At 38.1% G+C, this 27106-nt stretch overlaps 1 protein-coding gene across 15 annotated transcripts in view; it reads left to right on the forward strand.

The window, feature by feature from the left end:
* The first annotated feature begins 4069 nt into the window (after positions 1-4069).
* GOSR1 (golgi SNAP receptor complex member 1) overlaps positions 4070-27106 on the forward strand; it is a 67878-nt gene continuing 44841 nt past the window's right edge. For 8 of the 15 annotated variants that reach the window (XR_014821611.1, XM_084985718.1, XM_084985724.1 and 5 more), the window contains exons 1-6: positions 4070-4121; positions 6946-7066; positions 16432-16519; positions 16852-16959; positions 20917-21008; positions 24007-24081. Coding sequence is in view for 12 of the 15 variants with exons in the window: in XM_084985718.1 (XP_084841844.1) it covers positions 4091-4121; positions 6946-7066; positions 16432-16519; positions 16852-16959; positions 20917-21008; positions 24007-24081 (515 nt within the window). In the remaining 3 variants the exon portion in view is untranslated. Of the gene's footprint in view, positions 4122-6945; positions 7067-16431; positions 16520-16851; positions 16960-20916; positions 21009-24006; positions 25073-27106 lie in introns of all 15 variants that reach the window. The other 7 variants (XR_014821612.1, XM_084985725.1, XM_084985722.1 and 4 more) reach the window with 2 other exon arrangements.

Here is a 27106-nt window from a genome sequence, read left to right on the forward strand (position 1 = left end):
ACAACACAGTGGTGAGTTCCCTGGGTTTTCTTTTTGCCTCATATAATACCCCATAATAACTGTTGTCTCATATATCCTATAGTGGGTGCTGAAGATGCTGGCAACACTGGAATACCAAAGGATGCAGACAAAAGAAAAAAAAAAAAAAGCCCAAAGAAAGGGACCAAGAAAGGAGCCAACTACCAGGACAGAATAGTTTTAGATAATAATTGTATCACTCCAGTCAACTGCTACAGAAAAAAATTGAGGCCTTTATCTACCCTATGCTAGCAAAGGCTGAATAGGGAGCCTAGACTCCACCTTCACCTGACTGTAATAAAGCCCTCTTCCCCACTGCTGGGTTGTATCAAAGAAGGCCACGGGGGCAGCTAAGACTCTGACTACCACACAGTGGTAATGAGGCCCTCTGCCTTGGTGTCAGTGAGGAGCAGTAACAAGTCACCCTCCCCACCTGGGGTATCAACAAAGGCCAAGGGAGAGCCTGAACTTTCACTCCCACCTGGTAGTAACAGGCAGTTCTCCAACTTTCCCCCCAGCATAGTGTCAGAGGAGTTCTGCTTAAATGGAGGTTGAAAATAAGATCCAGAGTCTTATCATACCTAAAATATCCAGGGTACACATTTATTTATTTTTTATTATTTTATTTTATTTTGTCTTTTTAGGCCTGCATCCATGGCATACGGAAGTTCCCAGGCTAGGGGTTGAATTGGAGCTGGAGCTGCCAGCCTACACCACAGCCACAGCAACACCAGATCCCAGCTGCATCTTCAGCCTACACCTTAGCTCACAGCAACACGGGATTCTTTTTTTTTTTTTTTTTTTCTTTTTTGCCATTTCTTGGGTCACACCTGTGGCATATGGAGGTTCCCAGGCTAGGGGTCTAATCAGAGCTGTAGCTGCCAGCCTACACCAGAGCCGCAGCAACGCTGGATCTGAGCTGCATCTGCAACCTACACCACAGCTCACAGCAACGCTGGATCATTAACCCACTGAGCAAGGCCAGGGATCGAACCCGCAACCTCATGGTTCCTAGTCGGATTCGTTAACCACTGCGCCACGACGGGAACTCCAACACTGGATTCTTAACCCACTGAGCAGAGTCAGGGATCAAACCCACATCCTCATGGATGCCAGTTTGCCAAGAGCAGCTCAGAAGGTGAGGGCTGAAGAACGGTTGCTGTGAAACTTAAGAAAAGGTTAACATAAAACAAGACACAGAGACATTTATTTTAATCAAAGGTGGGAACTGGGGTACTCAAGGTCTCAGGGACCAAGAGCACCACCTCAAGAAACTATATTGCTTTTATTGTGTTTTTTAGGATTACGTCAAATGAGTAGAGGACTGTGCAGGATATAGTTTTTTTTTAATTTTTTTAAAAGTCATGTAGTTGGTAGCTGGTTAAGCTTTTACTCTGACCTTTAGGCATTTTGAGGAAGCTATCTATGCATAGCATCTAGAGAATCACCACTGTGCTTCTACAGATGGCCTGTGACAACCAACAACCCGTTGTGCCCAGGTTTGCACCTTGTTCTCCTTGCTGATGCATATCCCATTAACGACCCTTCATAAATGCCCTGGGGCCATGAGGCTCCTCTTCCTCTTATTTTAACAGGACATATGCTGTACAAACAGCATGCCTATTTGCACAGGTCCAGCATGCCCGGACCAAAGCATTATGTCCTCATTCAGCTGACCACATGAATAACTCAATGCCTTTTGGTCTTTGTTCTTAAGCTTAAGTTATTTACCAGCACTGTGACTGTTTTTCAAGCAGCAATACAGGGTAAAGGTAAAGCAGGACAAGATGGAGTTTTCAGCATGGAAAATAGAAACAGGGAGACTAAGAAAAGATTGTAGAAACATGTCTCCCAACACTAGTTGGGTTCGTTACCACTGAGCCACAAAGGGGACTTCCAGGGTACAAATTTAAAACCACTCATTATACCAAGAACCCAGAGATTTTCAACTTGAACAAAAAGAAACAACAAACACCAACATCAAAATGAAACACCCATTGGAATTGTCTGACAAGGATATAATAAAAACATTTCAATGAGCAATTACAAAAAAATCTTAGAACAAATGATAAAAAGAGTCTTGGGAAAGAAATGCAAAGTCTCAGCAAATAAATAGAAGAGATAATGAGGGAGTTCCCGTCGTGGCGCAGTGGTTGACGAATCCGACTAGGAACCATAAGGTTGCGGGTTTGGTCCCTGCCCTTGCTCAGTGGGTTAATGATCCGGCGTTGCTGTGAGCTGTGGTGTAGGTTGCAGACGCGGCTCGGATCCCGCGTTGCTGTGGCTCTGGCGTAGGCCGGTGGCTACAGCTCCGATTCAACCCCTAGCCTGGGAACCTCCATATGCCGCGAGAGCAGCCCAAGAAATAGCAACAACAACAACAACGATAACAACAACAACAACAAAAGACAAAAAAATAAAATAAAAAAAAGAAGAGATAATGAGGAACCAAATGGATATTTTTAATCTGAAAAATACAATAATTAAAAAACTCAGTGAATGGGCTTGACAGCAGAATGGAGGGGACAGAGGAAAGACACGCCTACCAATGAACTTGAAGACAGAACAGTAGAAATTACCAATCTAAAGAATAGAAAATAGACTGAACAAATTAGTAGTGCCTCAGGGATATGTAGGACTATAACAAAAAGATTTAACATTCACATCATCGGAGTCCCAAGAGAAGAATAACAGGATAGAGGCAGAAAAAGTATTAGAAGAAGTAATCTCTGAAAATCTTTCCCAAATGTGTCAAAAGACATAAACCTAAGATTCAAGAAGCTGAGAAAATCCCAAACAGTATAAAACCAAAGAAATCTATGCTAAAACACACCATAATCAACTTTCTGAAAACTAAAAAAAAAAAAAAAAAAAAAAAAGTTTTTAAAGCAGAGAGAACGATCTCTTAGCTATAATGGAAAAACAATTCAATTTCTCATTAGAACTTGTAGAAGCAGGAAGGAATTAGCCCACTTTTCAAGTGCTGAAAAAAAGAAACTGTCAACCCCAGATTCTATATCCGGCAATAATATTTTTCAGGAAGGAAAGGGAAATCAAGACATCTCAGATGAAGAAAAAATAATAGAATTTGTCTCCAGCTGATCTACTCTTTTAACAAATGGCTAAAGGAAGTTCTTGAAACAGAAAGAAAATGATAAAAAAGGAATCTTGGAACATCAGGGAGGAAGAAAGAAAAATTGGAAGAGTAAAAAAAAATGTATCAGTAACACAAAATATGGCTTTCCTTCTTTTAAAATCTATGTTTGACAGTCAAAGCAAAGATTATAATATTATATGATGTGGTTCTCAGGGAACATAGGGGAAATATTAAAGACAACTATAAATGGTAGTGAATAAAGGCGCAGGTGTGATTTTAAAAACTTTGCAGGAGGAAAGGGTTCTACACTTCACCAGAACTAGCGAAAAATGGACACAAGTAGGTTGGGATAATTTATCTGTCTATAAAGGGTGGCTCTGGACAGCTGATTTTAGCAGGTTGAGGGGTCAAGATGAGGCACGTTGAAGCAGTTAGAATATGCTTCATATATTTGTTGGCTAGAAAGGAAAGAGGGCTGGGACTCCTAGACAGAGGAAAAGGCGGCCAGTGGAGAAGAGGGCATAAGTTAGAAACGCGGGATAGCGGAGCACAGGGGGAGGTAGGATGAAGAGGTTGGTCGTGGGAAGAAAAGAGCCTTTGGCCCCGAAAAAAAGAGGCTGGCTGAAGGTACACATTTGAGAGAAGGTGAACAAAACAGGTAGTTGCGTCTAAGGATAACTTTCTTCTCAGCCTAGAAGGTACCTGCTAAAGAGAGAATTAGTCCAGCTGAGGGTGAGTATGCCAGTTTCGGGCGCGGAGAGCGGATGTGAACACCAGAAAGATGTCAGGGAGCGTCAAATTCTAAACATGGGTTTTCAGAAAGGTGTAAAATAATGAATTGACCGCCAGGTGGCGGTGTCTCTGGAGGCTCACGTATCCCATCGGCCCTGGCGCCAGGCGGAAGAAGGCGTGGAGGTGACTCTCTGGCTCGCATCGCCTCCGCTCTCCTATCCCGCCTGACGTTGGACAACAAAGATGGCGGCAGGAACCAGCAATTACTGGGAAGGTGAGTGGAGACCTCGGTTAGTCTCGCTGAGACGCAGAGGGACTGAGTGAAGACAGGTCTTGAGGGACGCTGCAGAGAGAAGAGCCTGGCTTCTGGAGCGCCCGAGCTGAGGGGTGGGGCTGGTCTAGTGGGTACCCCTGGGCCTGGGGGCTCTAGAGACCGTATGGTCTGGGGAGGGGGCTGCCCTGAGCGGCAGCCGGACCTGGAGCAGTGGTTGGGCGGAGAGAGCTGAGCCGGGACCGAGAGGAAGAAGGCCTGAGTCGCCGGAGGAAAGCTGGGTTGAGGGGGTAGCAGAACTCGAACGAGGGATTTGGAGTATGAACTCTGGGAGGAAACGAGGGTTGAGCGAGAATATCCCGAGCCCAGGAGGCTGGAGGAGTCAGCGCCTTAGAGTCACTGTTGGATAATTGAGTAGGAAAAGAGAAAGGAGGAACTTGTCAGGCCGGTCCATCGAAGGAAGCTATGTGAGCGGAATGTCTTCCTCCTTGGCAGCTTCAGGCTGGGACTTCGAGGACTGGGTGTCGAGTCGCATTGGAAGGCAGAGGAAATAACCACCCTCCGTTCTGGAGATCGGTTTTGTTAAAAAGAGAAAGTTGAGAGAACCAGTGTGACTTGTAATTATTGCATTTAATTGTAATTATTGCATTATTGCTGTATCTCTTCTATCAAAAAGCATCGCGTGATTTGACCAGTACGTTTATTTAATTCCTGAAATTACGGTTCGATAAAGTAAGTTCATGTAAAACTCGTTCCTGGACCATGATGATGAACAAAGATCAGAAAAGGCGCACCTTTTTCTTTCAGTTGTCTCTGCTTTACTGCAAAATAGATACTCTTTTGAATCCTTTTCCATTTTAACCAGTTTCCTCTTGCTACCCACTGAAACCTCTGGAAACCACCACAAATGGCAGTATTGTCACTGTCGGCCACTTGATCTAAAATAGTTAATTCTGAGTTCATCCATACCTGCTCGTCATACTTTGAGAATGCTTTTACTTGACGTTTTCTGCTAGAGAAGACAGTTCCTGATTACAGAGAAGCATGCTTATAGTTTAAAACGTATTACAAGGCTTATTTGAAATGTGTATGTGCTAGCTAGAAAATACTTTAAAATTATGTAGAAGTGTCTGTTGGTTAGCTTTAGTATAAGTCGTTGGGCTGACTTTTTGGAAGTGTCATGCTAAAGGAATTATAGCAGCTTATTATTGACAGTCTACTCTGTGCCAGGTGCTTTAAGCACGTGATTACTAACGCATAGGAAAACCCTGAAGGTAGGGGTTTGAAAAGCAAAAAGCAGAGATTCATAGGTTAAGTAGATTGTGACTAAATCTCAGAGCCAGTTCTTAGAACCTCAGAACTTCAGGCTGAGCTGAGATTCTGAGGTTTGATCTCTTGGAGAATGTGCTCCACTGTATTTCCTGTGCGCTGCTTCGTGCTTCTCGTTGCTGATGATATTATTGGAATAGTGTTTAATATTCCTTATCCCTGAAAGGTGAGATCTTTATGCTATGCCTTCAGTATTTCAGCCCTTTTATTTTGACTTCTGCTTCACCGTGAATGAGAGTACACACATCTAGATATGTGTTAACAGACTGGCTTCACTCAGCCACCTAGATGCCAAACTATTATTACACCAGTTCCTCTGCATGCTTGTTTGCTTCTCTTCTTTTAAAACTTAGGTTCTTATTTCTGTCATATTTGACTTTGTTGGAGTACATTGTTTACTGTTAAATTTAGCCTCTCCAAATATCTTTCAGCAAGCTTTTTCTTTTTTTCTTTTTTTTTTTTTTTTTTTGCCACCTTAACAGCATATGGAAGTTCCCGGGCCAGGGGTCGAATCTGAGCCACAGCTATGACCTATACCACAACTGTGGCAATACCAGATCCCACCATGCCAGGCTGGGTTTCAAACCCATGCTGCCACAGAGACAATGCCAGATCCCTCACCTGCTGCACCACAGCAGGAACTCCTTAGCAAGCTTATTGAAAAACAATTTTTAAAATCTTTGTCAATGATTGTTTTTCTTTACACTCACTTACTCACTCTACTATTAAGAATTTCATGGAGTTCCCGTCGTGGCACAGTGACTAACGAATCCGACTAGGAACCATGAGGTTGCGGGTTCGATCCCTGGCCTTGCTCAGTGGGTTAAGGATCCAGCATTGCCGTGAGCTGTGGTGTAGGTTGCAGACACGGCTCGGATCCTGTGTTGTTGTGGCTCTAGCATAGGCCGGCAGCTATAGCTCTGATTAGACCCCTAGCCTGGGAACCTCCCTATGCCGAGGGTGCAGCCCTGAAAAGACAGAAGACCAAAAAAAAAAAGAAAGAAAAAGAATTTCATAAGGCTTATAAAGCTTTGGAACATAAAGAGATAGGAAAGTCCCTGTCAAAAACAGTGATGTTTCTTTTTTATGAAGTTAGCTGGTAAATTGATATGATGCTGGTCATAAACCCTATTCAGTTCCTTAGTGATTTGTAGTCTCTTCTGTTTTCCCCTGAATTACAAAGTTTTAGTTATTGCTATAGAATAATTTCAGGGGTATTAGAACAACATTGGTTGTCTAGCTATCTTTTGGGTAAAGCTGAAATTATGCATTTCCCACTGTTTCACCCTTTTTTGCCCCACCTGGAGTTTAAGTAAGTGACAGTTTTCTTTCCCAGGTAGGTATTTGGTTTGCTTCTTTTAACATTTTTCTATAAGAGAGAATCGAGATATATGATAATTTTCATAGTTTGTTTTCTTAGGAAAAGTTTTGTGATTTTTTTTATATCTACTGATGGACTTTTTATGTCTGATTATTTGCTTTTATAATTTTATTAAAGATCTCAGGAAACAGGCTCGGCAGCTGGAAAATGAACTTGACCTGAAACTAGTTTCCTTCAGTAAACTCTGTACAAGTTACAGTCACAGCAGTGCCCGAGATGGAAGACGCGACAGGTATAGGTACTACCAGATTCTCTCTCTTATGCCTAAAGTTATATAGTGTTTTTAAAGCATTGAAAAATAAAATAAAATATATAACTCTGCAAATTAAATTTTGGGTATTATTAAAAATTACTTATAAAAATTCTTAATTCTTGAGACTAACATTTATTTGGGATCCTTAGGCAAAGATTGTGTTCATGTCAGGAGGAAAACACTAAGGCTTAAGAATGAGTTCACATCAGAAATAAGTTTCTTTTTCAGCCAAGATAAGGAAATGTGGCTGCTCTGCCCCCGTTGTATTTCTTATATTTTCTCATTGCTAAATGAATCTGAGGAACTGCTCAAAAGTGAAGTATACCTACTCTTATTCTAGGAAGAATCTAATGTAGTATATATCTTCACTCTTAATGACTCAAGCTATTTTAAATTTTAGTTCTTTTTTGAGAAAGTGGTATACTGCTATTTTAAATATGTGAAAATCTGTTCTTATCTTTGAACTTTGCTTTAGACCAGCTACTTGTTTCAAAAAATATTAGGGGAGTTCCCATCGTGGCGCAGTGGTTAACGAATCCGATTAGGAACCATGAGGTTGCAGGTTCGGTCCCTGCCCTTGCTCATTGGCTTAACGATCCAGCGTTGCCGTGAGCTGTGGTGTAGGTTGCAGATGCGGCTCGGATCCCGCGTTGCTGTGGCTCTGGCGTAGGCCGGTGGCTACAGCTCCGATTGGACCCCTAGCCTGGGAACCTCCATATGCCGCGGGAGCGGCCCAAGAAATAGCAACAATAACAACAACAACAAAAAGACAAAAGCCAAAAAAAAAAAAAAAAAATTAGGAAGTTGCACTCGGAACTATATCTAGTCACTTATGATGGAGCATGATGGAGGATAATGTGAGGAGAAGCATATATACATGTATGTGTGCCTGGGTCACTTTGCTGTACAGTAGAAAATTGACAGAACACTGTAAATGGAAAAAATAAAAATAAGAAACAAAAATAAATAAATAAAAATAAAGTTAAAAATAAATAAATAAATTTGGAAAAAAATATTAGGAAGTTATATCTGGCATTTAATAGACAGCCCAAATAAACCTTTCCACAGAAAAGAAACTCATGGGCTTGGAGAACAGACTTGTGGTTGCCAAGGGGAAGAGGGAGGGAGTGAGATGGACTGGGAGTTTGGGGTTAATAGATGCAAACTATTGCATTTGGAGTGGATAGGCAATGAAATCCCACTGTATAGCCCAGGGAACTATATCAGTCACTTGTGAAGCAGCATGATGGAGGATAATGCGAGAAAAAGAAAAATAATATATACGTATAGGTCACTTTGCTGTACAGTAGAAATTGACAGAACACTGTACATCAACTATAATGGAAAAAATAAAAATCATTAAAAAATAAAAGAAAATAAATAAAATCAGGTTATAACTAGGAAAAAATATTAGGAAGTATTTAAGACACTTAGAAAGATATAAAGAGTATTGTAATGTCTTCCCATGTGCCTGTCTCTCACTTTAAGAAATAATCATTACCAATTCAATTTGTAGCCCCTAATGGCACCCTATTTTCTCTCTCCTCATAGTGTCCTTATATTTTTACTATGTATGTTTGTGTTCCTACACTGTTCATAGTGTCCCACCATAGTTATTTTGCAACTTGCTTTTTTGTTTAACATTGTTTTTGAGATTAGGCTATGGATACATTTAAGTGGAGTATATTCATTTGTTGTATATAATATCACAGTTTATTCTGTAGATGGACATTGTTTCTAATTTTTGCTAATTAATAATAATTTTGATAGCTGACACAAGAGTGTTCATCATGCCAACCCTGTGTTGAGGAAGTTTTAAGATCTTTGTATACAGGCTGTGGGAACATTTTTATGTATCTGGCAGTGGAATTGCTGGTCGCAGTTATTGGTATCCTCTATTTTACGTACCTTCCTGAGGATTGGTGGCGGGTGGGATATTTTTCACCTAGGAATAATAAAAACAGTTTTGATTTGAACCCAGAACTTTCTGTATTCAGAGCCCATATACATTCCAACAAAAGACTCATTCAGTGCTATAGCCAGTGTTGCTACTTTTTATAAGGGCATACTATTAAAGAAGTATAGGTAGCAGAGTTAAAACATTATTGACTCTAAGAGCTAAAAGCTCTCAGCATGTCATATAGCTTCGATTGCAGTGCATTGCTTTGCTCTCGCCATGTAGAGAATGAGGAATGTGCTTTTCTATGAGTAAACTTATTTTATCACTAGAAAGCATTTTTCCTGAATGTAAGTCTCCCATTTGACTGCCAGAATGTGTGTGTGTGCAATTTTAAAACTCCAAAGTGTTGAGAGATGCAGTTACATGATGCCTTTTCTATATTCTCTGTGTATCATGATCATAGTTCAGGCCTACCCTGTTTTATTGCACTTTGCTTTGTTGTACTTCACAGATATTGCATTTTTTACAAATTTAAGGTATGTGGCAACCCTGTGTTGAACAAGTCTCTTTGTGCCATTTTTCCAACAGTGTTTGCTCATGTTTTGGTAATTCTCACATTTCAAACTTTTTCATTATTAGTATATATTTGCTATGGTGAGCTGTGATCAGTGATTCTTTGATGTTACTGTTTTAATTGTTCTGGGGCACCACAAACTGCACCCGTCTAAGATGGTGAACTTAATTGATAAACGACCTTCCACGAGCAGGTCATTCCCCTATCTCTTTCCCTCTCCTCAGGCCTCCCTATTCCCTGAGACCCAACAGTATTAAAATTAGACCAATTAATAACCATACAGTGACCTCTAAGTGTTCAAGTAGAGTCACATTTCTCTTACTTTAAATCAAAAGTTGGAAATGATTAAGCTTGGTGGGGAAGGCGTATTGAAAGTCCATATACAGAACACTGTAAAACAGCTGTAATGGGAAAAATAAAAATCATTTAAAAATAAATTTAAAAAAAAGAAAGTCGATATAGGCTGAAAGCTAGGCCTGTAGTGGTAAACAGTTGAGTTCTGAATGCATAAGGAAAGTTTCTCCCAAGGAAATTGAAAAGTGCTGCTCCAGTGAACACTTGAATGATAAGAGAACAAAAGGCCTTATTGCTGATATGGAGAAAGTTTTAGTGGTCTGAATAGAAGATCAAACCAACCACAACATTTGCTTAAGCTAAAGCCTAACACAGAGCCAGGCCCTAACTCTTTTTGGTTCTGTGAAGGCTGAGAGAGGCAAGGAAGTTACAGAAGAAATGTTTGAAGGTAGCTAAGGTTCAAGGAAAGAAGCCGTCTTCATAACATAAAAGTAGAAGGTAAGGAATTTCCTGTCATGGCGCAGTGGGAACGAATCTGACTAGGAACCATGAGGTTGCAGGTTCAATCCCTGGCCCCCTCACTCAGTGGGTTAAGGATCTGCATTGCTGTGAGCTGTGGTGTAGGTTGTAGACGCGGCTCGGATCCCGCGTTGCTGTGGCTCTGGCGTAGGCCAACAGCTACAGCTCTGATTCGACCCCTAGCCTGGGAACCTCCATACGCCACAGGTGCAGCCTTAAAAAGCAAAATGCAAAAAAAAAAAAAAAAAAAAAAAAAAAAAAAGTGCAAGGTGAAGTGGCAGGTGCTGCTGTAGGAGCTATAGCAAGTTATCTAAGAGATCTAGCTAAGGTAATTAATGAATGTGGCTACACTAAACAGCAGATTTTCAATGAAGACAAAACAGCCTTCTACTGGAAGCAGATGCCATTTCGGACTTTGACAGTTAAAGAGAAGCTGATGCCTCAAAGCCTCAAAGGTCAGGCTGACTCTCTTGTTAGGGGCCAAAGCAGCTGGTGACTTTAAGTTGAAGCCAGTGCCCATTTAACATTCCAAAAATCCATGGCCCTTCAGCCCAATTGAAAAAATGGACAAAAGACCTAAACAGACATTTCTCCAAACATCCACCGCCAGTAGGCATGTGAAAAGATGCTCAACATCCCTAATTATTAGAGAAATGCAAATCAAAACTACAATGAGGTACTACCTCATACCGGTTATATTCGCTGTCATTTAAAGGTCTGCAAATAACAATCACATTTAAAAGTCCCAACAATGTTGGAAGGTGTGGAGAAAAGGGAAGACTTGTACACTGTTGGTGGGAATGTAAGTTTATGCAACCACCGTGAAGGTTCCTCAGAAAACCAGAAATAGAATTACCGTATGATCAAGCGATCCTACTCCTGGGAACATACCTGGACCAAACAATGATTCAAAGGGTTATATGCCCCCCTGTGTTCATAGCAGCACTATTCACAGTAGCCAAGACTTGGAAAGACCCTAAATGTCCATCAGCAGATGAATGGATTAAGAAGATGTACATATGTACAGTGGAATGCTACTCAGCCATAAAAAAAGAACAAAATAGGAGTTCCTGTTATGGCTCGGCAGGTTAAGAATCCAGCTAGTATCCGTGAGGATGCACGTTTGATCCCTGGCCTTGCTCATTGGGTTAAGGATCTGGTGTTGCTGTAAGCTGCGGTGTAGGTTGCAGAATCAACTTGGATCCCATGTGGCTGTTGCCGTGGCATAGGCCAGCAGCCGCAGCTCCAATTTGACCCCCTAGCCTGGGAACTTCCATATGCTGCAGGTGCACCCCTAATAAGAAAAAATAATAATAATGCCATTTGCAGCAGCATGGACGTAACTAGTGATAATTATACTAAATGAAAAAAGTTAGAAAGAAAGAGAAAGACAAATACCATATGATATCATTTATATGTAGAATCTAAAATTGGCACAAGGGACCCTATCCACAAAGCAGAAATAGACTTGCAGACTTAGAGAACAGATTTGGAGAAAGGTGGAGAGGAATGGACTGGGAGTTTGGGGTTAGTAGTCACAAACTATTGCATTTAGAGTGGGTAGATTATGAGGTCGTACTGTATAGCACAGGGAACTATATCCAGTCTCCTGGGATAAACCATAATGGAAAGGAATATAAAAAGGAATGTATATTTCCTTCTTTTTATAGCCGAGTAGTATTCCATTTTATATATGTATCACATCTTTATCCATTCCTCTGTTGATGGACATTTAGGTTTCTTACATGGCTTGGCTATTGTAACTAGTGCTGAGATGAAGAGCGGGGTGCATGTATCTTTTTGAATTATGGTTTTTTTCTAGAGAGATGCCCAGTAGTGGGCTTGCTGGATCATATGGTAGTTCTATATTTAGTTTTTTAAGGACCCTCAATACTGTTCTACATAGTGGTTGTACCAGCTTGCATTCCCACCAACAGTGTAGGAGGGTTCCCTTTTTCACATCCTCTCCAGCATTTATTGTTTGTAGGTTTTTGATGATGGCCACTCTGACTGGTATGAATGGACCTAGAGATTATCATACTAAGTGAAGTTACTCAGACACTGAAAGATAAACATCATGTGCTATCACTTATATGTAGAATCTTAAAAAAGGATACAAACAAATTTATTTGCGGAACAGAAAAGACTCACAGACTTTGAAAACAAACTTATGGTTACCAAAGGGGACAGTTGAGGAGAGGGTGGACTGGGGTTTTGGGATTGGCATATGCACTCTGAGGTATATGAAATGATTGGCTAACCGGGACCTACTATAGCACAGAGAACTCTACCCGATATTCTGTGATAATCTGTTGTGGGAAAAGAATCTGAAAGAGAATGTATGTGTGTACATGTGTAACTGAATCGCTTTGTTGTATAGCAGAAATTATCCCAACATTGTAAATTGATTACACTTCAATAAAACTTTAAAAAATGAAAAAAAAAAAAAAAAAAGGGAGTTCCCGTCGTGGTGCAGTGGTTAATGAATCTGACTATGAACCATGAGGTTTCAGGTCCGGTCCCTGGCCTTGCTCAGTGGGTCAAGGATCCAGCGTTGCCGTGAGCTGTGGTGTAGGTTGCAGATGCGGCTTGGATCCCACGTTGCTGTAGCTCTGGCGTAGGCCGCTGGCTACAGCTGTGATTCGACCCCTAGCCTGGGAACCTCCATATGCTGTGGGAGCGGCCCTAGTAAAGGCAAAAAAAAAAGAAAAGAAAAAAAGAGGAATGTATACATATGTATAACCAAGTCATTTTGCTGTGCAACAGAGATGAGCACAACACTGTAAATCAACTATACTTTATTTGGGGGAAAAAAAAAAAATCCTAGGGCCCCTAAGAATTATACTAAATCCACTCTGCCTGTGCTCCATAAATGAAACAACAAAGCCTGGATGGCAACACATCTGTTTACAACATGGTTTACTGACTATTTGAAGCCCACTGATGAGACCTACTCTCAGAAAAGAAGATTCCTTTCAAAATCTGACTGCTCATTAATAATGCACCTGGTTGCCCCAGGGCTCCGATGGAGATGTAGAATGAAATTAATGTTTTCATGTCTGCTAACACAGCGTCCATTCTGTAGCCCATAGATCAAGGAGTGGTTTCAGCTTTCAACTCTTATTATTTAAGAAGTACATTTCTGTGGCTTCCGTAGATAGTGATTCCTCTGATGGATCTGGGTAAAGTCAAAATTGAAAACTTTCTGGAAAGATTCACCATTCTAGAGACCATTAAGAATGTTCATGATTGGAGTTCCCGTTGTGGCGCAGTGGTTCACGATCTGACTAGGAACCGTGAGGTTGCAGGTTCGATCCGTAGCTTTGCTTAGTGTATTGGGGATCTGGCGTTGCCGTGAGCTGTGGTGTAGGTTACAGATTCGGCTTGGATCCCGTGCTGCTGTGGCTCTGGCGTAGGCTAGCAGCTGCAGCTCCGATTTGACCCCTAGCCTGGGAACCTCCATGTCTGCGGGAATGGCTCAAGAAAAGGCAAAGAGAAAAAAAAAAAAGAATGTTCATGATTCATGGGAAGAGGTCAAAATATCAACATCAGCAGGAATTTGGAAGAACTTGATTCCAACACTCATGTATGACTTTGAAGGATTCAAGACTTCAGTGGACAAAGTAACTGCAGATGTGACAGAAACAGCAAGAAAACTACCTTAGAAGCTGCTGCAATCTCATGATCAAACTTTCACGGATGAGGAGTTGTTTCTTATAGACATATATATGAATATGTATTTATATGTAATATATGTGATTTTTAATGTACTTATTTTATATATGCACATATATCTTTCTTTCTTTCTTTTTTTTTTTGGCTGCACCTATGGCATATGGAGGTCCCCAAGGTAGAGATTGAATCAGGCCACAGCTGTGACCCATGCCAGATCCTTAACCCACAGTGCCAGGGATCAAACTTATGCCACCACAGAAACGATGTCAGGTCCTTAACCCACTGCATCACAATGGGAACTGCTGATGAGTGGTTTCTTGAGATGGAATCTACTCCTGGTGAAGATTGTTCAAATGACAAAAAAAGATTTAGAATATTTCTTAAACTCAGTTGATAAAGCAGCAGCAGAGTTTGAGAAGATTGATTCCAATTTTGAAGTAAGTTCTTACTGTCAGACAGCATTGCACACTGCAGAGAAATCATTCATGAAGGGAAGAGCCAGCCAATTCAGCAACTTCAGTGTTGTCTTACTTTTTAAAATTTCTGTAGTCACAGCCTTTAGCAACCACCATCCTGATCAGTCAGCAGCCATCAATACTGGAGCAAGACCCTCCACCAGAAAAAAATTACATGCAAGTCACTGAAGGCTCAGATGATGGTTAGTGTTTTTTAGCCATAAAGTATTTTTATTTTTTAAATTAAAAAATTTTTTTGTTTCCTCATTCATTTAGCAGGTGTTTAATGAGCATCTGCTGTGTGCCAGGCACTATTCTAGGTGCTAGAATAGTAAATTAGACATAGGCAGTTTTCCTCCTCGCGGAGTTTACATCATTGGCCTGTTGTTCTTTTGCAGGTATCTGGGAGGGGAGGATCTGTATTAGCAGTATATACAGCGTTTTGCCTGGGCACGTTTTAAATGATAACCACAGAACCTTGCATTGGCTCTGACACATGTTAAAGAATGAGATAGATTCTCAATTGATCTATTTTAAGACCAGTAAATTAAAATTTTTAAAGAAATAAAAATTTGGACCTAGTTAAACCTAAATCCTCCTTATTAGCTACTTTTTGGCTATGTTACTGCTTGTTACTATTGCTTGTAGATGTGTAGATGGGGAAGGGAAATTTTTGCTATTAAACTGATGATTTAATCTATTTTCATTTACCACACCCAAGCACTGTCACAGGGCAAGATAAAGTCTTGAGTAAGATTGGAAAGCATAGTTACTGTCAGGTCAGTGATCCGTGTTCAGTATAGCTAAGATCAGTATTGAGCTGCAGCTGCCCATATGATAATATGTACCACTTGGGGACCTAATGAAGATTAGTGGGGGGTTTTTTCAGAAAAAAACAGAAGAATCCTTCAAGACATATGGTTTTAGAATTTGAATCTGTCAAGCATGTGTAACTTGTAAAATGTTAGGACTGACTATTCAGATTTTAAAAGACAGTTCACCATATTTTTGCAAAGCAAAACGGAAACAGTTGTGTGATGTGTGTGGAAATGTTAAAGGTTGGTACCGAAACTTCCCTGTTTGTCGTGACTGTCCATGTTAGACTTAAAGCCGGTTCCTGATGATTTAATAGCTAGTTACCTAATCTGTGGATCATTTATATCCCAATTTTATTTCTTCTTGGAAAGAGTCAGGGAAGAAAGAGAGAATTTAAGGTGTAAGGAACCATATTTGAAGTAAAAATTCTAAAGGTTATTCCTCACAGATCTAACATAATCCACAGTACATTTTATTGCCCCTGTTGCATGCTGTGCCGCATAGTTCTATAGTTTTAGTTCACATAGTTTGTTTCTTCAGTTTCAGCATTTTATTGGGCACTGCCGTAGCTTATGTTACTTTCATTTGTGAAACAGTCAACAGGCATTTAGAATTTCTTTGCATTATTAAGGTTGGATATATTAAAGCTTGGGGCAGTCTTATGTTCAGTTATATTTTATACTGCATTTAATATTTAGAACAGGTGATCTTTATTTTAAAACGTCTATAAAAATTATACCTTCTTAAGAAACAGAATGTCTCAGGGGTTCCACTTGACCTGTTTAAGAATAACTACCTTGGAGTTCCCGTCGTGGCTCAGTGGCTAACGAACCCGACTAGTATCCATGAGGATGAGGGTTCAATCCCTGGCCTCCCTCAGTGGGTTAAGGATCTGGCGTTGCTGTGGCTGTGGTGTAGGCTGGCGGCTACAGCTTCAATTGGACCTCTAGCCTGGGAACCTCCATATGCTGTCGGTGTGCCCTAAAAAGACAAAAGACAAAAAAAATAATAATTACCTTATTTTAAGTATATTTTAAAGGATTAAGTATGTTTATGATATTAAATATATTTTAAAGTATACTTATAATGGATTCTCTTTACTTGAACTTCTCTTTAGCTCTGACACAACACCCCTTTTAAATGGATCAAGCCAAGATAGAATGTTTGAAACTATGGCAATTGAGATTGAACAGCTTTTGGCCAGGGTAAGTTCCTTCTGTTAAATGGCTGTTTTGCTAATAACTGTGTACTTGTTAAATATAGTACTAGATTATATTAATGCAGACATTGTCAGTGAAATCACCCTTTCATTCCAGATGTGTGCCTCCCAGGCCATATAAATTTTAATGACAGCCATTCCCAGGTTCTGTGCATGTTAATTTAGCTTTTATGGATTATTTTGGGGAAATACTGAATCCTTGTCTGTTATCTTCTTGTTTTTGTTTTTTCTGTTAGCCAGAAGGACATACAGATATATAATTTATCTCTCTATAGTACTTTCTAAAATATTTTTATTGGTTTTTTTTTTCTGTTTTAGCTTACAGGAGTAAATGATAAAATGGCAGAATATACTAACAGTGCAGGTGTCCCGTCCTTGAATGCAGCACTGATGCATACATTACAGCGACATAGAGACATATTGCAGGTAATATATTTGGCTTGAGATTTTTATGTTTTTATAGGAGGTTTTTTTTTTTTTTTTAAACCCATGAATAGAAAGTGTGTTCCTGTATTTAGGAGAACAAAGAGGAGAATATTCTAAGAGGATAAATGCCACGCTATAGAAATTTGTCTTGTTTTACTTTTTTTTCCCCTTGGTATTATAAAATTCTGAAAATGTGTAATAGCTCCTGCTTTTGCCTGGTAAAATTGAATAATATTCGTGAGTAGGTAAGTGTACTTCTGCTGTGGGAAACCTTGCTAGCTAGCTGAGACAGTGAAATAGCCAGGGTCATGCATAAGCAATAGTATGGTTGTTTAGAGTGTGCTTTCATCAGGCTTTGAAGAGAACATGGAAGAGAAGTAATTTGCTATATTTACTATGTTTGAAGAAATATTAAAACTATACCAATAAAATGAATAAACTCTTAAAAAATTACATGGGCGTAGTAAAAATATAGTAGTAACAATAGGAAGGCAAGTATTTTTAATATTGAAAAAATTCAATCATTTCTAATTTTTAAAACTCTTATTAAAATAGGAATAGAAGGATAGTTTATTTACCTAATGCAAAAATGTGTGTATCAGATTAAAAGCTATCATCACACTTAAAAATAAAGCACTAAAATCTTTTCTCTTGAAGGAAAAAAAAAAGACAAGGATATCCACAATTCCCACAGATGTTTAACAGTGTCTTGTAAGTTCTTGGTTGTTCACTTACACAGTAAGAAAAAACAAAATATTGAAAAGGAAGAGACAAAATCTGTATTATGTAGCAGTGATAAGATTATACACCTAATACAACCAAGGAAACTAACTTAAAAAAATTAGAGACAAACTCAGTAAATTGATGACCTACAAATTTAATATGTGAAAGCAAGTAGTTTTCCTACGCATGAACATAATCTGTTAGAAAATACAATGGAAGAAACTATAAAATTTTTAATGTAAAATTTAGTAAGAACATACAGGACTTATATGTATAAAACTCTACTGAGGAACATAAGATTTCCTCTGCTTTCGGATGGGGAGGTTTCTCTCTAGATCAGCCTATGCATTGAATGCTATTTCGATGAAAATGACAGTGTTTTTTGTTGTTTACTTCATTTTTTTAAATGGCAAAATGAACCCAAAGTTTATTTAGAATTATAGACATGCAAGAATAACCAAGAAAAAAATATGTGAAAATGTAGATAAGTAGTAAAGGATGCCTAGTTCTACCACATGTTAAAGTCTGTTAGGAAGCTAGAATAATTAAGACAGTTTGATTCTGGAGAAAAAGTAGACCAATAGAGCAGAATAGAGTTCATATCATATGTAGACCCATATATGCATGAAAATTCAGTTTCTGATAAAAGTGCTATTTTAAATCAGTAGGAAGCAGTGTCAAGTAGTTATGCTGTGAGTCACACGGGAAGTCCATAAAATCAACGGGGAAAAGAGGAATTACGAAATAAACAGAGCTATAACCATTGGCCAGTAGGGGGAGGGACCCTCTATTTCTGTTTCTATTTCATTCCTTCCATCTGGAGTAAATTCCAAATGAATCAAAGTTTTACACATAGAAAAAGAAACTAGGAGTTCCCACTGTGGCACAGAGGATTAAGGATATGGCATTGTCTCTGCAATGGCACAGGTTCCATCCCCGGCCCAGCAGCATAGTGGGTCAAGGATCCAGTGTTGTCACAGCTGTGGCGTAGATCTCAGCTGCGGCTCAGACTCAGTCCCTGGCCCAGGAACTTCCATTTGCCACAGGTGGGGCTGAAAAAGGAAAAAAGAAAAGAAAAAGAAACTATAAAAGTTTAGAATAAAGTATGGGTGAATTATACATTTTAGGATAATAAAGGACTTTCCTAAGCCAGACCTAATACTAGAAACTGTAACAAATGACTCATTTGCTTACTATACAAAGATAATAGAAATAAGAAAAAGACAATCTAATAGAAAAATGGGCAAAGGATATAAAAATGTTTGCAGAAAATGAGTGACTGGAACCATAAAGTTAGATGGGTCAGCCACATTCCCAAAAGAAAATATATAAATCAAAATGAGATATGATTTTTTACCTGTCAGATAGCAAATAGTGAAGCATTTGTAACCCATTATTGACAAGAGTGTAGAGTTCTCCATATGCTGAGAATGTAAGTTGATGTAAGTCTTTCTAGAGGGCAGTTCAGCACTATCAGAATTTTCATGTAAGATACTTTGACCTAGTCTGCTAGGCATTTACCCTTAAATATAGAGAGTTTAATAAAATACATATGCACGAATGTTTATTGAAGCATTTATTTGACAGCCAAAAAAAATTTTTTTAATCAGTAGGAAATTTATTAAATTCAATAGTCATAATTTTAAATATTAAAAAGAATGTAAGAGTTGCAGTTGTGGCTCAGTGGTTATCGAAGATGACTAGTATCCATAAGGACATGGGTTAGATCCATGGCCTTGCTCAGTGGGTTAAGGATCCGGCGTTGCCATGAGCTGTGGTGTAGGTCGCAGACGCAGCTCAGATCCCGCATCTCTGTGGCTGTGGTGTAGGCTGGCAGCTGCAGTCCTGATTTGACCCCTAGCCTGGGAACCTCCATATGCTGCAGGTCCGGCCCTAAAAAAACAAAAGACAATAAATAAATAAACAATAAAAAAATAAAAAGAATGTAGATTTCTATTTGGTAATATGGAAAGACTCGATATTTTACGAACTATAAAAAACAAAATTGCAGGCGTTCCCGTCATAGCTCAGTGGTTAACAGATCCCACTAGGAACCATGAGGTTGCAGGTTTGACCCTTGGCCTCGCTCAGCGGGTTAAGGATCCGGCGTTGCCTTGAGCTGTGGTGTAGGTCACAGACATGGCTCGGATTCCTCGTTGCTGTGGCTCTGGCGTAGGCCGGCAGCTACAGCTCCGATTAGACCCATAGCCTGAGAACTCTATATGCTGCAGGAGCAGCCCTAGAAAAGACAAAAAAAAAAAAAAAAAAAATTGCAGCAGAATATAATGTGATTTCTTTAGCATAAATGAAAAAAATAATAGATAAACTTGTAAATGCAAAAACGTATTTCCTGAAAGAAAATGAAAGAAAGTAATGATAATATTAAGGACCGTGAAGCAGGATGGTTTTTACATTTTATTCCTTTGGCGTTCTTTTAGTTCATGGTGCCCCATGTTCATGTACTATTTTTGTTTTTTAAGGGTCAGTAGAGGCTCTCTGGAAGATGGGATTATGTTTTTTATCTTCTTAACATAAATTTTTAAAAGTAATGTATATTCCTTAATATCTTAACAATATAGTAGAAAAGTAAAGGAAAATATTTAATTTACAATTAACTCTTTCACTTGGTTCTGATCTTCCTTTGATTGGTTTAGGAATTAAGTTTCTGCAGGAATTCCAGTAAGATGAAATTTGAAAAAAATAAACCCTATCGGGTGTACTGACAAGTAGAAAGAGTCTCTGAAGTTTTATCTTAGGCTATTTGAAGTCATTTTTATCTGAGAATTATTTTTTCATTACAATTCTGCCCTGTAAGACAAGGTACTAGCAGATACTAGGATAGTGATTTAGTAACACTATTACCCTAGCTTTTTTCATTCGAAAGAAGTTGGTCACTCCTCAGGAAAGTGATTATAATGTTATTTTTACCTCTTGGCAATTTGATTTTTCTTTCTTTCTTTCTTTCTTCCTTTCTTTTTTCTTTTTTTCTTTTTTTTCTTCTCGGCCACAGCATGCAGCAGCTTGATGTGGGTTCTCAGTTCCCAGACCAGGGATCGAACCTGCGCTGCAGTGGTCAAAGTGCCAAGACCTATACACTAGACCACCATCGAATCCCTTGATTTCTTAAATAGTTTTTTTCTTGACAGAAATTTATAATATAACAATATTTAATGGTTCAATAAGATGAAAATTTATAATTAGCTTATGTTGAGACTGGGTATTGATTTATTGCAGGATTATACACATGAATTCCATAAAACCAAAGCAAACTTTGTGGCAATACGGGAAAGGGAGAATCTCATGGGATCAGTACGAAAGGACATTGAGTAAGTTGCCTTTTATATTATTTTGTGGGATGTTTACTCAGAATTAGAGTGTATCCATGATTAACAGCAGATTGAGTAGTAGAACCATGATTTAGGTTTCAAGGTTTCTAATTCCCATTTCCCTATTCTCTAAACATTGCTCCTCCAATATGGTCCTAACCTACTTTGCTGGTCTTAACTCTAGCTTTCTGTAGTTTTATCATTGGTTCCTGCCAGCCTTGACTTTCCTGTCTTAATTCAAAGTCCAGTTTAGATGATGTCTTCATGAGTGTTTCTCTTCTCTCTTACCCCCCACCCTAAGAATTATATAATGTCACCCATAGCTGAAGTGTCTCCGTTTCCCTTCCTGATTACTGTCCAGCCCCCTCCTTTGTCCCTTGCCCCAACAAGTACATTCTTAGGTAGCTATCAAAGTAGTCTTTACTTCCCTGCAGTCTGAAATCAGTTTTTTCCAGATTTATACAGACTCATAGCCTTAGGTCCAATTATTTGAGGCCTCCCAACATTTGTTCACTGCTCTCAATCTATAATTTTTAAAATTTATTCTTTTCTTCCATCCCTTTATCTCACCTTTAATAATATATTCTAGAATTTTATACACATTTTTGAGATTTTTTTTTTCCCCTTAACTATACATGACTGACAAGGTTAAATTCATTGGGCCTCTAATTAAAGCTGCAGACTTTCCCCTTTTGGATCATCTATTGATGCCTATCATTGTCTAACTTCTGATAAGCTTATGGTAGGTTTCATAAGTATGATACTTGTGTTTCATAAACTGAAATATGTATGTATACTGTGATAAACATCTTCTTAGAGAACCTTTATTTTGTTGTAACAGTAAGACAGTTTTGCAGCAGAAATCGTTTAATATTCATGCTATTCAAAATAGAATAGAATTCAACCCAGGATTATCCAGTCATCAGTTATGTTTCTACCTCCAGAAATTATCTTGGAAAATGAATTTTTATTGTCTCTGTTTTATCTGTGTGTCTTATATTTAGTCATATGTATTTTGTGTAATGTATAGGAATGAAAAAAATGAAACATTTTGCTATATTAATAATTTTGAAATCGTATTGGTTCTCGGGAACATGTAGGTCTTGGGTTTAATTTCTTTATAGCCTATTTACATATATATTTTAAGGACTACATTGAGAACCACTGTAGTGGACAGCCTTTAATGTATAGGCTTTTAACTGACTTACAAGTTGTGGGAATCACTAGACTACATTCTAGTGTAATAACTTGCTTTCTGAAAGATGACTATAAAAGAAACATGTTCATTCATCTACTAAACTATTTCCTGACTATCAACAGCGAGTAAGACAATATGTCAGTCACAGTAGAAGGTACAAATGAAGAGATCAACTTGGTTGGCCCTCTAGGATTTTATAATCCAGATGCTAGAGGGGAGTCAGACACATACTCAATATAATATGTGGCAGAATATGGTTAATGAAATGAGATATAGTAGTAATAACTGACATTTAAGGGGTTTTTTTTTTGTAATTACACACTGCTTTTTCATATGTTATCCCTCTTTTGCTTCATAATAATCTTTTGGTATAGACAGAAATTATTAGTACCATTTTATAAAACTAGATATTAAGAGGCTCGTCTAAGGTTAATTGGCTTATAAAGATGGTCTGTAGATTTAAGTCCAAATCATCCGCCTTCAAGCCCAGTGTGTTCTTGGTTACATCATGCTACTTTCCCTGGTGTTTTCTTTCTTGCTGTGCTGCACACATTAGCCCTTCCTCTCAGCCAGTGGTTCAGTTTTAGCAGCATGATCCTTGTGTACTACTGCTTTATGTGTGCTGTTCCTTATGTTCTTTGTTTTGTTTTTGATACTTTATTGTAAGTAAAGAACTGAAACATGAAAGTGTTGATAGTAATGACACAAAGCATTTCTTGTAAATGGTAATGAACTTAAGACCAGGGTAGAAACCCTGAAGTATGCCCAAGTTGGCAGAGCCCTAGCTTCATTTTAGTGCTCCTTAGGCTTGAATCGATGAACTGCCTGTGCTGTTGCGAAGGAAGACGTTCCATTTTGATAGTTTCCCTATCCCGTGTGCTGTGTAGTAATCAGTCCAAAGTTTTACTCCCACTTGGAGAAAATAAAGATAGAGGCAATAGTAGACAAAGGAAATTAATGGCTTTAAAGGCTTCTGCTTTCCTGATTTTTTACAGTATTCTCCCAAAACTCACTCTTTCAGATGGACAGTGCAGAGCTTTCTAAAGACACTCTCTTCTTCCACACCCCGTGACGCTGCACACGCTCTCCTCCTTCCCGGAATGATCTTCTACTTATTAGAAATAGAAATTATCACTCGTCCTGTAGGGTACCCTTTAAGGATTTTCTCTTTTAAGAATGTTTTTAATATTTTCTCACAGTCTCTCTGTCTAACCTCCTGCCCGATAGGTATGACTACTCTCTTTCGTACATCACGATTGTAATAATAGCTCCTGTTACACTGAATTATAGTTGCAGAATTTATATACCTCTCTGAACTGTACAACTTGTAGTATGGTAGCATGTTTTACTGTTGTAATGTCTGGTACCTAACAAATGTTGAGTAAATATTTTCTGAGTTAATGAACAAACAAATGAATGTATACTCTCTTTTCATGTACTTTAGTGAGTTGGAATTTTGGCAACTGATATAAAATACACACTTTTTAGGAGAGTTATTAATAAATCAAATCATTTAAAATCAAAAAAAAGGAAAAATAGTATTCTTTTTTAAGAATGTTGTTTTGGTGAAAAATAATAAACTTGTAGGCCTGAAATAGAGAGCCATTCATATTTATCTGTTTTTAATAGATGTCATTTTTAGACGGAGATGAAAAGGATTATACATTTTAATTGTTTTTCAAAACTATGGAGAGGCTCAATTTGTCTACCTTGGATATTACTGAGTCAGTTGATTTTTTTTTTTTAAGTATCTGTCAAAAATATTCTTGGTTTTTTTGTTTGTTTTTTACTTTGTTCTAGGTCATATAAAAGTGGTTCTGGAGTAAACAACAGAAGAACTGAACTATTTTTGAAAGAACATGACCACCTTCGAAAGTAGGTGTTTTTGAATATATGCATACTATGTAGTGCTTATTAATACTTATTCATTCATTTACTTCTATAGCAAACATACTTATTCATTCATTTACTTCTATAGCAAACATATTATGGTGTTTAGTATAGTGACTGTCTTATCAGTGCTAATTAATTTAATTCTTCTAATGATCTTATTTAATAGAAATAAGATTGCAACTCTTGTGACCATGATTAGGAAAAATATGATGCTGTCAGTATACAAAATGTGCATTCACATTACTTGTTTTCTGTACTATGTCTTTTATTGCCTTAATGTTTGTTTTCTTTAGCAAGTCTGTTGCTCTAAGACTTTTGTCCACTGCTGTATATTACCAGTAATAATAATAATAATACTGGTACTGATCTGTGTTTGAATGGCCTGATACCACTCATATGTATCAATAAGCTTTATAAAGGATAATTGGTCATACATCAGATTCAAAGGAAAGATCTTATTTTCTAAGAACTCAGAAGAAAATACCTAAAAACTTCGATTGCAATTAAAGATTATCATACTAAATGAAGTAGGTCAGAAAGACAAATATCATATAATATCACTTATATGTGGAATCTAAAATATGGCAAAAACGATCCTACCTGCAAAACAGAAATAGACTCATGGATATAGAGAATATACTTTCAGTTGCCAAGGGGGAGGGGCAGGGAGAGGAACTGACTGAGAGTTTGGGGGTAGTAGGTGCAAACTATTACATTTAGAAAGGATAAGCAACAAAGTCTTACTGTATGGCACAACTATATCCAATCTCTTGGGATAGAACATGGTGGAAGAAAATACGAGAAAGAACGTATGTATGTGTATGACTGGGTCACTTTGTTGTACAGCAGAAATGGCACAACATTGTAAATCAGTTATACTTTAATTTTAAAAATTAATTTAAAAATAAAAATAAGTGGAGTTCCCATCGTGGCACAGTGGAAACAAATCCGACTAGGAACCATGAGGTTGCAGGTTTGATCCCTGGCCTTGCTCAGTGGGTTAAGGATCCACCCTTGACGTGAGCTTGGTGTAGGTCTCAGACGTGGCTCTAATCCTGGGTTGTTGTGGCTGTGGTGTAGGCTGGCAGCTGTAGCTCCGATTAGACTCCTAGCCTGGGAACCTCCACATGCCACAGGAGGAGCCCTAAAAAGCAAAAAAAAAAAAAAAAAAAAAGTTAAAACTTGTATGAACTATATATTATATACATGTATGTGTGTGTATTTATATGTATTTATATTTATGTTTATATTTATATTTATATATAGACAGGCTGCCGTACTTTATCCCTGCTTTATTTTTCCTCTGAAATATACTAGATTCTTTAATTATTTTCTTTGTATCTTGTAGAATTTAAGGATCAAAAAATTACTTATTGGGAGTTCCCGTTGTGGCTCAATGGGTTAAGAACCCAATATAGTGTCCATGAGTATGTGGGTTCGACCCCTGGCCTCACTCAGTGGGTTAGAGATCTAGCATTGCCCAAGCTGCAGAGTAGGTCACAGATGCAGCTTGGATCTGGCATTGCTGTGGCTATGCTGTAGGCTGGCAGCTGCAGCTCCGATTTGACCCCTAGCCTGGGAACTTCCACATGCCCACAGGTAGCAGCCTTAAAAAAAAAAAAAAAATTTACTTATCTCTCTGATCTCAGCCTCTAAGCACTTGAGCAGCTAATATCCATGATGGTTAAATGATATGAATTATGTTGGTGTAAGCTGCTGAATGTCATAAATTAGTCATATCCATATGAGCTTAATGTACTGTTCAGTTTATTTTTCTTTAAAGATCACCATTTTGAATATAAGCTGTTGAAGTCAGAACACACAAAGATCAAAATCTTTTTTAGAAGTATGGGTGCTTCTAGTGTGAGAAAGGTTTTTAGTGTTTTCTTCATATGTTAAATATTACCAATTGGCACAAGGGGGCAGTCTTTCCTAGAGTGTATGTAGTTTATAGTTATTTACAGCTTTGGTAGTTCTTTTTGTATTTTGTAGAGACCATCGTAAGAAGAATTTTGCATTACATCCAAAACTATATTAATATATTCCTGGGTTCAGAGTAATTTAAGAGATAAGATATTCAAGTAGCACGAAAATAAAGATTTTATTGCATTAATATTTTTATGTTTATTGACCCCAAAAGAAGTTAAACAGATATGCAATAGTTTAATTACTTTAAGAATATTTTGATGTTGAAAAGAGTATACCAGGGTTGTCATATAAATTTATATATACTCATATTAATATTTCAGAACACATTATTGTAAACTTTATACTTTGCATTTATTTTAGTAATTCAAACAAAACCCTTCAGGAATTTTATATGGTCTGTTTCACAGGGAAAAAATGCAGCAGTTCAGGGGCACACAGCTTAAATAATTTGTTTAGGGTTTTAAAATGACAAGATTGAGAATCAAAAACTATTTTCCATTTTTTGTTTCTCAAGTGATTTTATATATGATATACTTTTTATATAGTCCCTTCAGCATTCTTGTGAAAAAGTTTGTGCTCGTTCCAAAAGTTTGAAACTGAGGCAGGATGAAGTTGAATGTAACATGAGTTGATGAATGAGGGGAATTGTTGAGACTAGGGCTTAGTACCAACAACAAGAACTTAGTCATTGCTCTCAGGATAAGAACACAGGGCTTCCAAATATGTTTTAGAAAAATCAGTATTTTATTAAGTTGCAAATACATAAAATTTGCACTAACATCTATACCAAGTAATCATAATACGAAAGGCTTTCTCTTTTTTCAGTGTTGTCTGTGCATTTGCTAAGTGCTTTGAGGAAGAATTTTTTTAGAATAACTTTCATTTTAGAAGGTATGAATAATTCAACACAAAGAAGACAAGTTAAATCATTTGTTAGTACAGCTGCTATGTTTTTTTTTTTTTTTTTTTCTTGTCTTTTTTGGGGCCTGGGCATATGGAAGTTCCCAGGCTAGAGATTGAATCAGAACTGCAGCTGCCGGCCTCTGCCACAGCCACAGCAACACCAAATCCGACCTGC

This window comes from Sus scrofa, chromosome 12 (assembly GCF_054392235.1).
Source record: "Sus scrofa isolate SSC_HxYL_T2T_F1_AM1 chromosome 12, Sscrofa_HxYL_maternal_Yorkshire_Landrace_v2.0, whole genome shotgun sequence".
Classification (NCBI taxonomy): Eukaryota; Metazoa; Chordata; class Mammalia; order Artiodactyla; family Suidae; genus Sus; species Sus scrofa.